This window comes from Hermetia illucens, chromosome 1, assembly GCF_905115235.1.
Source record: "Hermetia illucens chromosome 1, iHerIll2.2.curated.20191125, whole genome shotgun sequence".
Lineage (NCBI taxonomy): Eukaryota > Metazoa > Arthropoda > Insecta > Diptera > Stratiomyidae > Hermetia > Hermetia illucens.
The window spans coordinates 90,962,784-90,978,754 of NC_051849.1; the positions used below are offsets into that span (position 1 = coordinate 90,962,784).

The 15,971-nt window shown below is 40.4% G+C and overlaps 1 protein-coding gene across 1 annotated transcript; it reads left to right on the forward strand.

The window, feature by feature from the left end:
* Positions 1-922: 922 nt before the first annotated feature.
* Positions 923-15,602, forward strand: LOC119661523. The gene is made up of 3 exons (XM_038070899.1): positions 923-1,307; positions 14,987-15,214; positions 15,273-15,602. The coding sequence occupies exons 1-3, from the start codon at positions 1,154-1,156 to the stop codon at positions 15,368-15,370; spliced, it is 480 nt and encodes a 159-aa protein (XP_037926827.1). The 5' UTR covers positions 923-1,153; the 3' UTR covers positions 15,371-15,602.
* The last annotated feature ends 369 nt before the right edge of the window (positions 15,603-15,971 follow it).

The following is a 15,971-nucleotide window of genomic DNA, read 5'->3' on the forward strand; positions in this document are numbered from 1 at the left end:
CTTGGGGACACTGGTGGGCCATTATTCCACGTTTCCTTAAACCATACCCATACTTAACGTCACGACTACCAACAAGTGCGCATTTCCGTCAACCTTTCTGTGGAACTATTTCTCTGTCGAAATACGTGACGCTGGCGTGACCTGATCCACTCCAGAATAGAACATACCACCGGAAGAAATACTTAGACTTCATGAATTAAAAATGGTAACTAAAGTTTTAACTTTATCGGCTCTCTTGAAAATGTTAACTCAACAAGTAAATATGAAATACATTCCCGTGAAACCCACACATATTTAACACACTCGTATATATTTGTACGTAGATGCATAACTTTAAGAAATATTACGGAAACTTTCCTTATTTATTTCCACTTAGTTCATTGTTGAGAGGGAGGCTAAATATCACAGCTAACATAATTTTTATTGCTGGAGAAAGTGATATCAAAATAAAAAATAATTGATTCAAACTGCCAGACACTCTGCAGCAATAGTTCTGTAATACTGCTATAGGAAAAACTGAGCAAACTTTATTAACCTCCCATGCTGTGGGTAGTATCCTTTGGGTACGTAATGAATAGCGCTCCCCAAACGAGTCAACCTACAACAATGCATAAATAAGACTCCGAGTGCTGTACATTCAAGCGAAAGTCCACTTCACGTCTCTGGAGCTTGAAAAGTGACGTCCTAACGATTAGCTATTCTAGGCGTCTAGAAGTCGAACGCATGAAATCCACAAAGGCAGGGTGTGAGTGGCCGACCCACATTCCAAGAGTTCAACTCCACAGCATCCTTACTAGAACTGCGTTCCATATACATATAAGCTTGAAAGCAGCATGAGCTCATGATTGTCTATTGTCTATGCCTACCATGCCACTGCGCTTGACTGTAAATCCCTTTCCAAACCGAGGGAAGTCAGCTTCGATGGAAACTGACTCCCTTACTGACTACTTGAGATCATTCATCATCAAAAAGTCCGTCTATCTATGAACCATCGGTTGAATTGGAGAAACCACGCGTTGATTCCTATATGTTGCCGCTTTAAATTAAGATGACGTGAATTTTTCGAAAGTGCTCCAGGTCTTAGATAGTTAGGGAAGTTCTTTGGAATACTTAGCGGATGGAGTGGTGACTCAAATAGTTTATTTACGACACTATGGAGAAAATGTGGCCTTTAAAGAAGTGCTGTTTTTGCTTTAAGCTTGAAACCGGTGCCTACACTTTAGGTATATTAGGAATTTTCGCCTGCCCGTTAAATGTATATTTCCTGTTCCTGACGATAAATGAGAAGAAAGCGGAAACGGTTCCAGGTAAGTCTTGGATTCGAATGTTTCAAAAATCAAATTGAGAGACGTTCACGTGATTTTACAACTGCTAGATATAATTCGGAAAACAGTCGATTGTTTAAAAAAACATAATTTTTTTTTGCAATAATAATAGCCTGATAAATGATATGGTTTGTAAAGTGAACTTATTGGTTTATGATTGTTTGGTTGGAAGTTTATTTCGGAGTGTTGGCTTTAAGCCTCGAAATGGCATAAGTTACAAAGTGGGAAAATGTCTCACTTCACAGATAGTGAATGAGGTCGTATAGTACACATTCCATAAACAAAAGCCACCACGTGCAAAATGCAGTTCGTTCAAAAAACGAAAACTCCCTAGAATCCATCATTTGAAAAATATACTTTTTCAAGAATTTTCCATATAACCCCAATACTAGACCTATTAGCTTTCAAAAAAAATCTACATAATATAATTCATCGATTCTAAAACATTCCTGTTTTTCATCATCATATCCCACGCGCTAGTAACATATCCTGGCCATGCATGCGAACAACTTCTTTCCAAGACACTATCATATGGCATCGGCGCTCCTCTGATAGATGTTTACTGAACTAAAATCGATTTAATTTATTATGAAAGATGAAATAAAAGATAAAAAGGATGACAATTTACGTACTCTTGAAGGGCGGAGTTCATGCCGTTTTCGATATACATACGTCATGGTTCAGTCAGGAAAGCATTCTTAAAGCAATCCCTCCAAAATTGTTCAAAGCTTTGTATAAAACAAAACCTCAATCACATAAGGACATTATGAAGATGCTTTATGATGAGCAGTTATTGTCCTGATAAATAAAAGTCCACATCCGAGCGAGGCTTTGCAACCTCAATCACTGCCATACCATCAACGTAACCGATACTCGTCCCCTCCTCGGCAATCGGAACACTAAGAAGATCATTATACTTGATATTCCTGAGTCATCATAATCAACAACCGGTATCCGGTCTAGACCTGTCTTAGTAAGAAAATCCAAATATTCCGGTTTTGCAATGAGGTCCACCAATTCGACATCCCTAAAAGCTGTCTGGCATCCTGACCTACGAACCAGAATCTGGCACGTCTTCGTCTTCTTTCTTTACCATAGATAGCCGTTAGAGACTTTACCGGCTGAATCATACTCTCTCATACGGATTAAGTGACCCGCCCATCGCAAAGCTATTGAGACAGATTTTATCCACAGCCACCGTAACAGATTGTTAGGTTCCCCACTTACAAACGTTAGATCCTAGAACCAATTGTCTTTCCTTGGCATGATGTTAACAGAAATGCAGGAATTATCTCCGTAGAAACATGCTACTTCTTCAGATGATGAATGGATGAATGTGCACAACATATTCGGCAAGCACTTGGTCGACGTGCAGCTCCTTTTATCTCCCTGTTCTCTTTATTGGTGCAACCCTCATGACAGTTTGAGCACTTTTTTAGTATCCCATCTCCCTTAGGGGTTTTGTTACTGGCTCTTCTTTGCAGAATCTAATATGAAGGTCCGCTCAGAAAGCGTTTCGTTCGTTTTCGCCGCTTGGATTTTACGGGAGTAGATTTTAATTAGATCGTGTAGAAAAGTAATGTTTTTTATCTGTGTACGTCTCTATCCATCCCTCTGCCGTACATACTTTATTCGCGAACCATTTCACCTATCCACATGAAATTTTACTTTGAGTTCAAGGCGGGCTCCTCGTATATGTAAAACGGACTTTTTTCCAAATACACTCATGAGTGGTATCACATGAAAAATTTCAGCTAACTGAAATAGATTTCAATTGAAAAGCAGGGAGTGGAGATCAGTTCTTTAGTACATGGGCTTCAACAAAACATTAAAGAGAGCATAGAACATTATTCATTCCTTCCTTTTTAAGGTTTTGCTTAAACATGGTTTTGTGTAAAACAAAACCTTATTCGAATCGGTACAATCTTTGTCCGTCTGTCTGTTTGCCTGTTACACGCTCTTCTCTCAGAATCGGCTGCACCGATTGACACGAAATTTGGTAGGAAGGTGACAACTTTGTTTTGCGTTGACTTTAAGGAGGAGATCCAAAAACATGCAAAAAGGGGGTGTAAATCTTTTTTACCGGATATCATCGTGTAGAGAATCAAATGAAAAACCTCCATTAGAACTTACCGAATTCGGTCTTGTTGGAAAGACATGGCATGCCGGGGTCGGAAATTAATGAAATCTTTCGCAGACCCATTCTCAGAAATTACCCAACCGAAAATTCTGAAGCTGGCTGTATCCTGTATGTCCAGGCTCCAAAATACCGTCCATACACATATTTACTCAAATTAAGTTAATAATAATATATTGTTATGTTTTTGGGAAATTGATTAGGAACCCCGCTTAAGTTGATCCAAGAGTAGTAATATAGATATAGTATGAAGAATGAAGTTTAGGAGAAACAGTCCGTGCAATTCATCGGCTAAAAAATCATAAGTCGCCTGGAGCCGATGGAATTACAGCGGAATTGGTTAAATATGGAGGCAACCAGTTACACCAACTTGTGCTCAAGGTATGGGACAGCGAATCAATGCCTGACGATTGGCAACGAGGCATTATCTGTCTCATACATAAAAAGGGAGATATCACACAGTGCAGCAATTATAGAGGTATCACGATGCTGAGTACCATCTACAAAATATTCTCCGCTATCTTGCTAGGCCAGATAGCCCCATACGCTCAGAACATCATTGGCCCATACCAAAGAGGCTTCCCTCCAGGCAAATCAGCAATAGATCAGATTTTCTCTGTGCGGCAAGCGATGGAAAAACTGTTGGAATATGGACAACAGTTGCACCATCTATTCATCGACTTTAAAGCCGCCTATGATAGCATAGCCAGGGTAAAACTGTACACGGCCATGTGAGAATTGGGTATCCCGACGAAATTAATAACACTGACTAGGCTGACCCTGACCAATGTGCGAGGCCAGATAAAAGCAGTAGGATCACTTTCAAGACCATTCGACATCAACAACGGTCTACGACAATGGGATGCCCTATCATGCGTCCTCTTTGACCTGGCCCTCAAGAAAGTGATCCGTGATGCTGAGGTAAATGCAAGAGGTACGATCCTCCTTAAGTCCACCCAACTACTGGCCTATGCTAACGATATCGACATCATGGGAAGAACCACCCGAGACGAACAAACTGCCTTCATCCAGATCGAGCAGGCGGCGCGAGATCTTGGGCTGCACATCAATGAAGGCAAGACAAAATATATGGTGGCAACGTCAGCACCGAAAACGAACCAGCCAACAACATCAAACCGCACTGGTCAAACGGGAAGAATAAAGATAGAGGAATACAACTTTCAGACCGTTGATAATTTCTCCTATCTAGGGTCGAAAATCACAACCGATAACAACTACGATGATGAAATCCGCGCACGGTTGTTGTCAGCCAACGGAGCCTATTTCAGCTCATAGGGTCAAAGCTCTTACTGTATAAGACAATGATCTTGCCAGTCCTCATGTATTCCTCGGAAACTTGGGTTCTTAGCAAGAAGAATTGTGAACTGTTGGCCGCGTTCGAGAGAAGAATCCTCCGAAGCCCTCTAGGGCTCTCTGAAGATGGACGATTCCGTAGCCTACACAATGACGAAATCTATGAGCGATACCATGACCGTCCGGTTGTGGATAAAATCCGGCTCAATAGGTTACGGTGGGCGGGTCACTTAATCCGTATGGATGAGGATGATCCCACCCGGAAAGTCTATAAGGGTCTATCTATGGTAGAAAAAGAAGACGAGGTAGACCCTGCCTAAGATGGAACGATGGCGTAGGCGGAGATGCAGACGGCTTTTAGGGATATCGAATTGGTGGACCTTGGCGCCAAACCGGGATGTCTGGAATTCTTTATTAGGGCAGGCCTAGACCGGATACCGGTTGTTGCGTCGTTGATGATGATGATGAGCAATGATATCTCCAAGTTTGGTCAAGGTCGCACTATTACTGATAAAATTACACTAGCTCAAAGTTGTGCCTTCTGTGTAAATTTACTGGAACGCAAAACACTAATTATCAATATCACACTAAAGTGAGCTGTCTGACATGTTAAATACGTAGACATTACGGGCTAGGTACATATGGAATACTTCTGCACTTAAATATACTTACACAAGAAATACACAGAACCTTCCATACCTGAAGCGTTGAGCTTGCGGTTTTCAACTTGTTGTATTGTTATCTTTAGTTACCTAATATTCTGCATAAAGCTATGATTCTCCTTCCGTTTGTTAATGCTGGGCAAGTGAAAACCCCAAATGCTAGCAACCATAACCCAGACAAGGATTCGCAAGGTTTCAATCACCTAGACCATTGCACCGTCAGAAAAAGGAGACAGGGAGTGATTTCTGAAATGCACTATTCTACAAACAGACGGGGTGGTGTTAATGACAATATACTGTTTTTACACTTTGGTTATGTGTATTTTTAAATATTTATATGTCCCTACCTGAACACTACTTCCTTCCTTTCTATTTAAGGCTCATAACCGGACCACCACGACTACTTAAGGACCCTACAAGTTTGCAATTGGCGATTCACTTGTTGTGCACTTCAGCATTTCTACTATCATCCTGAATCTCAGATTATTCCACCGCTCACTCAACTTGCAAAATTATACCCATTTTTTGGTATTTTTACACTTGTTGATCTCCTATTACTGTCCATAAATACCTGCATATTCTTCTGAAAAAATTGGCTTGTTGCCAATTTAATTCGCATCAAAGAAGTATTGTTGGAAGTAATGTGAAGAGAGGATGCAACACTCAACAAGTGGCTTTAATGCCGTGTACAAGCAAGAGTACAACCTCTCGTATTTAAGACGAAATATTGAGCGAGCACATATTGCAATAGTCACCATTAATCACTGTCTTGCAAGATATTTATTAATTATTTAATTATTTTTGAATATTTCGAACAATGATAACCAATTCAAAAAAGTGGTTGTTTGAAGATTTACTTTTATGTTATGTTTAATAAATTTAATTTAATATGTACAAACATAGTTCTTTCCACAACCCATGGTTATTACATCTCTTTGGAATTAATCTTTGTGTATTAAAATTAGGGCAATATTCTGAACAATGGATCTTTCGAAAACTCGACCACACATATTATCCAAAAGAGGTTACAAGAGGGACATATTGTTCGGCTTTCTAGTGGATTTGTTAATAGTAATTTTCGCATCAATACCTCTCTATGTTTCAGTGTATGATATTTTGTAGGTTTTCACCCTTGGTTCCCATATCACGTTTCATGTGCATACTTAAAAACTTTTAAAACTTTTATATCTAGCCATTTGACTAAGGCTGACATGGATGTATTCTACTTCCTTTAAGTAAAATAACATTAATTATTGAGTCGTATGCTTCTTATCTGTGGCAAAGTCTTTCTGACATATAAACAAACATATCAACTGAATCCGTTTTAGGACTCATTTAGTCCTTTTGCATATACCCAGTTTGACTCTTAAACTTGGAAAGAATTGTCTATGGAGTAGTAATGTCTTACTATATTCCTATGTTCGTCCTTACGTTATCTTTTGTATTCGAATACATATTACTGTTGCAGAACGAAGATTAATACACACAGCCAGAGTGGAAAAATGTTTATTATGAATATACCACGATGTTTGTTCTTTCGCAGACACAGGTATGAAAGATAATTCATTGGAAAAACAAAACTATTTGGAATAAAATGATTTAATGTCATAATGGAATTGGCGATAATCAAAAAAGCATTTTTAGTAGCCGGAGACGACCAAGAGAAATTGACCGTGAAGGTTCGCCCGCAAATAATGTTAAGTGTTCCGTCGACAGGTGTTTGCATGCCTCTATGCTAACCTGGCTCGGGAATGTGGGGAGACGGGATCCTCTGGCACCTCAATTTCTCACGTGTCATTATACAAAAATTCACTTGTTCTTTTAACCGATGCGTGGGTTAAAATTCATTCTAAAAATTCTACAAACACGGGACTTCGCGTGAAACTAAAGAATAATCAACACGCAAGCTAAATCGGAATTGAAACAACAATAGAAAATAATGGCTCCACTGCGCGTGGAGCCGTAAAACTCCGGATTCGAGTACCTCGATCGAAATGGAAGATCCACGACGAATCGCATTCTTTATCGATATTTCTCCTACCTCAGATGTGCAATGAGACGTGGCCTTCGAGTTTCCCTCTGTGCTTTGGCATCCTCTGATCATACTATTCGAAGATGCCCCTAATAAAGAAAGTTTTGCGGAATTAAAGAGGGCAATAATCAGAAATATTTAGCTTGAATTCATTTTAAACTATAACTAAACAAAAAAAATAATAAAAGATAAGATAACCAATAATAAATGCAAACACCTCACCCAGAGCTCTGTTTGATCACATTTTTCAAGAGTGTCCTTCTACACATTTGTTTCTGCATCCTATAAATAAATACTAAGTTGCTTTTTGTTTTGTTGGAAATTTCAAGCAAACATCAAGAGATAACGAGAACATAGTGAAGCATTCTATACATCATTGTACCACTCGTCGAGACCATCCCTTGATGTGCAAAAATATTTTTCAGAATGCTTCTTTTCGAATAAACATTGTAACAAGTCGGGAAACCGGAAGCTTGACGCTTCAGGTATAAAAGGTTTTGTATTTACCTATGGGAGGAGCATAACGTAGTTCTCCATTGGATTACAGCATTGACCCGAGATATTAACTTAACTTTATTTGTGCAGATATCGGAACCGAATGTATTTTGACGCCTAGATTTCGTAGAGATGCACCACTGTGATTTTTTCAGATTTTTCGGTTGAATAGGTTCTGAGAACGAGACCTGTTACCCTTTTTGGGGGTCATGTTTTGAGCCCCCCTCCTCTATGTTTCACCCGATATCAAATATAGAACCAGTTTAAAAAAGTACTAATTGAGCCCTTTCATTTGATATATACATGGCCACATTTTAATGAAAAAGAAATTTACACCCTCCATTTACATGTATGGGGAGGCCCCCCTTAAACTTAACACAAAATGGCGGCACTGGCTGTATGTAAAGGGAACAACAGAGCCCATGCTCCCACCAAGTTTCTTGACAATCGGTCCAGCCGTTTCCGAATAAATCGGCTGTGACAGACGGACAGACAGACATCGACTCGATTCTAATAAGGTTTTGTTTCACCCAAAACCTTAAAAATGGAAGTTATCTCACCTTCAGATCACTAAAAATGTTGTCATAATCACGACAATTTTGAATCGTAAATCTTAACACTGATCCAGCAACAAAACATTAATATGGAGGAAGTAATTTTCTAGTTCAGCCACGATACCAACACTCCCATTCCTTCTAATTACAAAAACGATCTCCGCTGCGTCCAAGTGATCAGTTGCCCGCCAGAAGTTGTAACTTTTGAGCACTCAGGCTGGCATACACATCATCTTGAATAATTCCTATTCTGAACATATACCCAGCTAGTGAATTATGGCATGTCAGAATACTCACAATACTCCTGCAAGTTCTCCTGCTTTTCGGCGCAATAAACTTTGCGGTATGCATGTTCGGTTCTGCCAGCGAAAGTTTGGTGTGTCTAGCAGCACTTAGGCTCTACCACCTGTCAGAATGGGAAGCTTGTTCCTCTGGGACTTCCCAGTTCTCCCTACGCTTCAAGGTAAATTCATATCTTCTACCAAACAGATGTATGGGATCCGAGAATCCCATAGATCTAACCGAATTAGTCTATGAGCTGTTCTCATTGCATTGCTTTGAATAAATATATCCGGATGTCGTACTCATGGCAGCAGTGATACCCAGGCACATAGTTCCTTGCAGTGTGGCTAGTTTACGGTGAAAACTTTTTTGTCTCACTTTAACCCACCACACTACGAATGCATAAGCGAACATCGGCCTAATGATAGCAACGTATATCCACTTTTGCCGTTGGAAGTGCGCGCAGCCACAAACTCCTTCAATGTTCATGACCCACAGGACTTTCCACCCTGGTAAGCATGTTGGTTTTCGTTAAGTGCGTTCCCACGAATGTGCCGCTCAACCAGTCTCTGCAGCAAGAATGAAGTCAAGCTCATCTGTCTAAAGTTCTTTGGACTAGGACATCACCTTTCCCAGGTTTTGATATGAAGATTACCTTAACATTTTGCCAAGAGGAAGGCACGTAGCCCAGAGGAAGACATACTCAAAAAATATTCCTTTGAGGTTGCTGTAAGGGTTCCATACCCTCATTTAGCATTGCTGGATAGATGCCATCCATGGCGGGTGCTTTGAAATGTTCAAAGGACAGTTTGACAGCTCTCACCTTTTCATTGGTAACAATCGCTTTCACATTGGTCCAATTCCCCTTGCAGCACTTGCAAGAACCATCACCACTTTTCTCGCCCGTTCTGCGGGATGGTGTACTTCCAAGAGCGTCTGTACTGATTCCAGTCTGGAGTTCGTGAAAATACCGTCGGGTTTTCTAAGAGAGTCCAATTTGACCGACTCATCTTATTATGGTGAATTATGAATTATGGTATGTCATTAAATTGGGTGGGTATAGTGGATAATTCTTAAATATGCATAATCGTGGAAAGTTTCAAGGAAATCCGAATTCGATATGTTCTGCATCAATATATATCAACGCTACTATAAAGTGAACGAGATATGAAATATGTATACGAAGACTGGATTCATCATCATCATCTTCATCAACGGCGCAACAATCGGTATCCGGTCTAGGCCTGCCTTAATAAGGAACTCCAGACATACCGGTTTTGCGCCGAAGTCCACCAATTCGATATCCCTAAAAGCTGTCTGGCGTCCTGACCTACGCCATTGCTCCATCTTAGGCAGGGTCTGCCTCGTTTTCTTTTTCTACCATAGATATTGCCCTTATAGACTTTCCGGGTGGGATCATCCTCATCCATACGGATTAAGTGACCCGCCCACCGGAACCTACTGAGCCGGATTTTATCGCTCATAGATTTCGTCGTTATGTAGGCTCCGGAATCTTCCATCCTCATGTAGGGGGCCAAAAATTCTTCGGAGGATTCTTCTCTCGAACGCGGCTAAGAGTTCGCAATTTTTCTTGCTAAGAACCCAAGTCTCCGAGGAATACATGAGGACTGGCAAGATTATTGTCTTGTAAAGTAAGAGCTTTAACCCTATGGTGAGACGTTTCGAGCGGAACAGTTTCTGTAAGCTGAAATAGGCTCTGTTGGTTGACAACAACCGTGCGCGGATTTCATCATTATAGCTGTTATCGGTTGTGATTTTCAACCCTAGATAGGAGAAATTATCAACGGTCTCAAAGTTGTATTCTCCTATTTTTATTTTTCCCGTTTGACCAGTGCGGTTTGATGTTGTTGGTTGGTTTTCGGTGCTGACGTTGCCACCATATATTTTGTCTTGCCTTCATTGATGTGCAGCCAAGATCTCGAGCCGCATGCTCGATCTGGATGACGACAGTTTGTACGTCTCGGGTGGTTCTTCACATGATGTCGATATCGTTAGCATAGGCCAGTAGTTGGGTGGACTTAAGGAGGATCGTAATCTTGCATTTACCTCAGCATCACGGATCACTTTTTCAAGGGCCATGTTAAAGAGGACCCATGATAGGGCATCCCCTTGTCGAAGACCGTTGTTGATGTGGAATAGTCCTGCTTTTATTTGGCCTCGCACATAGGCCAGGGTCAGCCTAGTCAGTCTTATTAATTTCATCGTGATACCGAATTCTCTCATGGCGGTGTACAGTTTTACCCTGGCTATGCTATCATAGGCGGGTTTAAAGTCGATGAACAGGTGATGCAACTGTTGTCCATATTCCAACAGTTTTTCCATCGCTTGCCGCAGAGAGAAAATCTGATCTGTTGCTGATTTGCCTGCAGTGAAGCCACTTCGGTATGGGCCAATGATGTTCTGAGCGTATGGGGCTATCCGGCCTAGCAAGATAGCGGAGAATATCTTATAGATGGCACTCAGCAACGTAATACCTCTATAATTGTTGCACTGTGTGATATCTCCCTTTTTATGTATGAGACAGATAATGCCTCGTTGCCAATCGTCAGGCATTGATTCGCTGTCCCACGCCATGAACACAAGTTGATGAACCACTTGGTGTAATTGGTCGCCTCCATATTTAACCAATTCGGCTGTAATTCCATCGGCTCCTGGCGACTTATGATTTTTTAGCCGATGAATTGCACGGACTGTTTCTCCTAAACTTGGTGGTGGCAGTGTTTGTCCGTCGTCTTCAGTTGGCGGGACCTCCAACTCACCGATGTTCTGGTTGTTCAGTAGTTCATCAAAGTACTCAATCCATCGCTCCAATATGCCCATTCTGTCGGAAATCAGATTTCCCTCTTTGTCTCGGCAGGATGAGTATTGAGGTGTATAAGGCTTCATCCTGCTGACTTGTTGGTAAAACTTGGGGGCCGGGTGCGGATGCTCCCTGTACTTTTCTTGTTCACAGATTTGTTGGTTCTCCCAGGCTTCCTTTTTCCGTCTGTGAAGTCGCTTCTCCGCTCGACGGAGTTCATGATAAGTCTCTGTGCGTGCCTGCGTTCTTTGAGAATGCAACATTACTCGGTATGCAGCATTCTTCCGTTCCGTTGCTAGCTTACATTCATCATCAAACCAGCCGTTCCGACTCCTTTTGCGGCTGGGACCAAGTATGTTTGTGGCCGTATCCATGATAACGTTCTTCAGGTGGTTGTGAAGATCATTTGTTGATGCTTCATCTCCAGGTCCTCTGTTAACTGCAGTTATTGCGGCATCCATGTTGTGGATGGCTTCAGTGTTAACTCTCACCTGATTGTCAGAGGGGATTGTTATTCGAGCTCGGAGCACCATGCCAACGAGATAGTGATCCGAGTCTATATTGGCCCCCCTATATGTTCTGACATTCATCAAGGCTGAGATGTGGCGGCGTTCGATCAACACGTGGTCAATTTGGTTGAAAGTGGTCCCGTCTTGACAGGCCCAGATATGTTTGTGGACCGCTTTCCACGCAAACCAGGTAGTTCCAACAACCATTTCGTGTGACGCTGCTAATTGAATAATCCGCAGTCCGTTATCATTTGTATTTTGGTGTAATCTATGGGAGCCAACGCATCGCCTGAATACGGGCTCCTTCCCTACTTGGCTGTTAAAATCCCCAAGTATGATATTATATCTGGGACAGGCTTCAAGGGTTCGTTCTACTGCCTCGTAGAAGGTATCCATTTCCGACTCTGCAGTCTCTTCTGTTGGGGCGTGAACGTTAATGAGGCTTATATTTCTAAATTTGCTTCGCAAGCGCAGAGTGCATAGCCGTTCGCTTATGTTTTCAAAGCCGATGACGGCAGGTTTCATTTTCTGGCTGACTAAGAAACCTACTCCGAGCACATGGTTTACTGGACGGCCACTATAATATATGGTGCAGTGGCTCTGCTCCAGGAAACCGGTCCCTGTCCAACGCATCTCCTTTAACGCTGTTACATCAGCCCTAAATTGGGATAGGGTATCGGCTAGCTGCTCATCAGCTTCATCTCTGTACATAGAGCGCACGTTCCATGAGAAAATGGAACGTAAAATCGTTCGAAAATGCGCAAATAGTTATTCCGTTCCGAAAACTGTATTGAAGCATCTTATTTTGACTTTTTTAGTTCGTTCAAATATTTGTATATCGAGTCTCGTACGAAGTTTGCCCGCATTTCCAATTTCGAGAAATTTAGTATATATCAAACAAACAGTTTGATATTTAGTATATATGCAAGTATGTTTTCAGTGCGAAAAATATTGGCTGAAGTAGAGCGTGGAGATGAGTAATCTAAATGTGTACATACGTATATATTTATGCACTAGTAAATAGTATGTCTATTTAGAATGATCATAATAATTATGTCTTCAATACTTCGCAAAGAACAAAAACGCAGAACTTGTCATAACATGAAGCATCTAACTTCTGGTTTTCCGACTTGTTTACGTATGATCAGGCAATGATTTGCTGTTCCAAATCTTAACAATCGCTTAATGTAGTCGATCCCTTTCATGGTTAATCAATGCAGCTAGAACTCTAACGACTCCTGGCTACTTATAATTCTTAAGTAGCTAAATTGCATGGCCTGTTTCTTACATGCTTGGTAGTGGCAGTATTTTTTCGTCGGCTTCAGTTGGCGGGATCCAAAACTCACTGACATTATATCTGTTGAAAAGATCATGCGGTCGATAATCAGCTTTTCCTCTTTATCTCGGCGGGATGAACGCGGAGGTATATTTGGTTTCATTATGCTGATTTGATGATAAAACTTGCATGCCTACTGTGGTTGTTCCCTATTTTCTCTAGTTTACAGACCTGTCGATTTTCCCAGGCTTCTTTCTTCTGTCTGTCAATTCGCTTTTCCATTAGACGAAGTTCATGGTAGGTCTCTGCGCGTGCCTGCGTTCTTTGAAATTGCTGCATTTCTTGGTAAGCAGTATTCTTCTATTCCACTGCTAACAATCGCATCGAACCAGTCTTTCCGACTTTTATTGTAGCCGTACCAATAATAACGCTGTTTAGTTTGTTTTGAAGATAGTTTGTCGATGCTTCATCTCCAGAATATTTGATAACTGCGGTTATTGTGGCATCCATTTCTCCCTCATAGGGTTTACGGGGAACTTTGGTATAGATTACTTCACTAATCTCACCTGATTGTGGCAGAGTATTCGAGGTGGTGCTGTTATTCGAATCCGCAGCACCGTGCCAACGAAATACTAATCCAAGTCTGCATTGTTTCCCCCCATGTATTGTGATATCCATCGAGGCTAAAAGATGGCGCCGTTCGATTAGCACGTGATCAGTTTGATTTGAGAGTGGTCTCGTCTAGAAAGGCCTACGTTCTGGAACTCTTTCCGCGCAAACCAATAATCCACAGTCCTCTCTAATTGATAAGTTTATACAAGCTATGAGAGCCGACCTATCGCCTAAATATAGGTCTACAAGTGCGATTTTTATGTCATACCTGGGGAAGACTTCGGTAGTTCTTTCCACAACCTCATAGAAGATTCGACTCTGCAATCTTCTTTGTCGAAGCGTGCGGGTTTATGATGATTATATTTCAGAATTTGCCTCAGAAGAACAGAGTGGATAGTCCCTATCCAGCACATCTCTAATAATGCGGTGATATCAGTCCTATATTAGGATAGGGTATCGACTAGCCGCTGAGCAGCTTTAACTCTATACAGGGAGGGTAGGTTCCATGAGGAAATGTGTAAATCGTGTTTCGTTGCCGGGTCCGTCGTTGTAAAATAAATCGAGCCCGTGTGGGAGTTCTTGGCCGTAACCAAAACCCCAGCCTGAAGGTCCAGTTTCCACAGTTTGTCACCTCTATGCTCGGAATGTGTGTAACTTAAAAGTTAAAAATCTTATCTGAAATTCGGAAACGGCCGAGACATAACATACTTGATAGACCAGTAGCTTACTCCAAACTACAAAGCTAGCTTTGTACTGATGAAGGGGGTAAGTTGCTCCCGAAATATATATCTATACACTGTAAAATAAAAATTGTAGTTTGGAGTAACTATCAATTTTTTTGGAGTGGTCTATCAATTTTAGGCTTAACTACAAATAGAAGACAATATCTAACCTCTCATAACATACTTATCTTATATCTAAAGAATAGTAAATAAATAATTCATTTGGGTTTTCCGTTATCTTTCAGTTCCTGTGAAGCTGTATGGGACGATTTGGTCTGCGATTGCCCTAATCGCATTCACTATGCTCATAATTGGATCGAAGAAACGGGAAAGACAGTGCTTGATCCCTTATTTGCTTATGAATATGTTAAGTTTGATCTTGAACCTGATGGCTTTGACAGCTGTTGCAATATACCTCTTACTTGCTGGAAGGATGCTAATAGGTGTGGCCATTTTGATTGGAACTCATATATGTAAGTTTTTTAAAACAAAACAAAATTTATCGTTATTCATATATTAATTTAATTAAAGTAACTGCTTGGGGAGTTTATATTTGGATGTGCATTTATTCGCTGTATTTGGAAATGATTGATGATGAGAAAAATCAAGTCGATCCAGCATACGTTTGAATTCAAAGTAAGTCAATCAACAATACCTGAGCATTGATTTTTACTGCAACCACCATGTACAATGAAATATTCTAAGTGACCTTTATGAATTCAGTCACTTTGTATAAATTATTTAAAAAATATACTGCCTTCAAATATTTATAGTTTGCCTTGAAGATACAATAAAAATTAGAGCCACAAAAAAATTATAGAATGTAGCCAACATATTAACAAACGTACGTATACTTTGCCAGTAAATATAATAATTAAAGTTTATATATCTCTATATGTATATTCTATATTTAGATGTCTCTTTATATCCAAATGTACTGTAACAAATTTATACAATATTATATACATGTTTTTCAATAAACTATACAGAATCAAATTTTATACTGTTTCTTGTCTTTTTCCTGCAATTTATATATTAGCTTGTAGTCAACATCCTAACATTTTAATCCAGAATCAAATGTAAATTTTAAAACAAAAATCCGTCCATGTTCAACACAAAAGAAGAATTCACTTCAATTTATTCTTTCCCTACCACGTGACCATATTTAAGGTAACAAGACAGGTTACATTTAAATGCCATTTATTAGATATTTGTCTATTGATTGATTGT

What these genes read in the sequence shown, in the direction of transcription:
- LOC119661523 (XM_038070899.1), top strand. Translation starts at nt 1,154, where the DNA reads ATGGAGAAAATGTGGCCTTTAAAGAAGTGCTGTTTTTGCTTTAAGCTT. An exon ending in GAAAGCGGAAACGGTTCCAG is followed by an intron (nt 1,308 to 14,986) that starts GTAAGTCTTGGA and finishes GTTATCTTTCAG; the next exon opens with TTCCTGTGAAGCTGTATGGG. An exon ending in TTTGATTGGAACTCATATAT is followed by an intron (nt 15,215 to 15,272) that starts GTAAGTTTTTTA and finishes ATTTAATTAAAG; the next exon opens with TAACTGCTTGGGGAGTTTAT.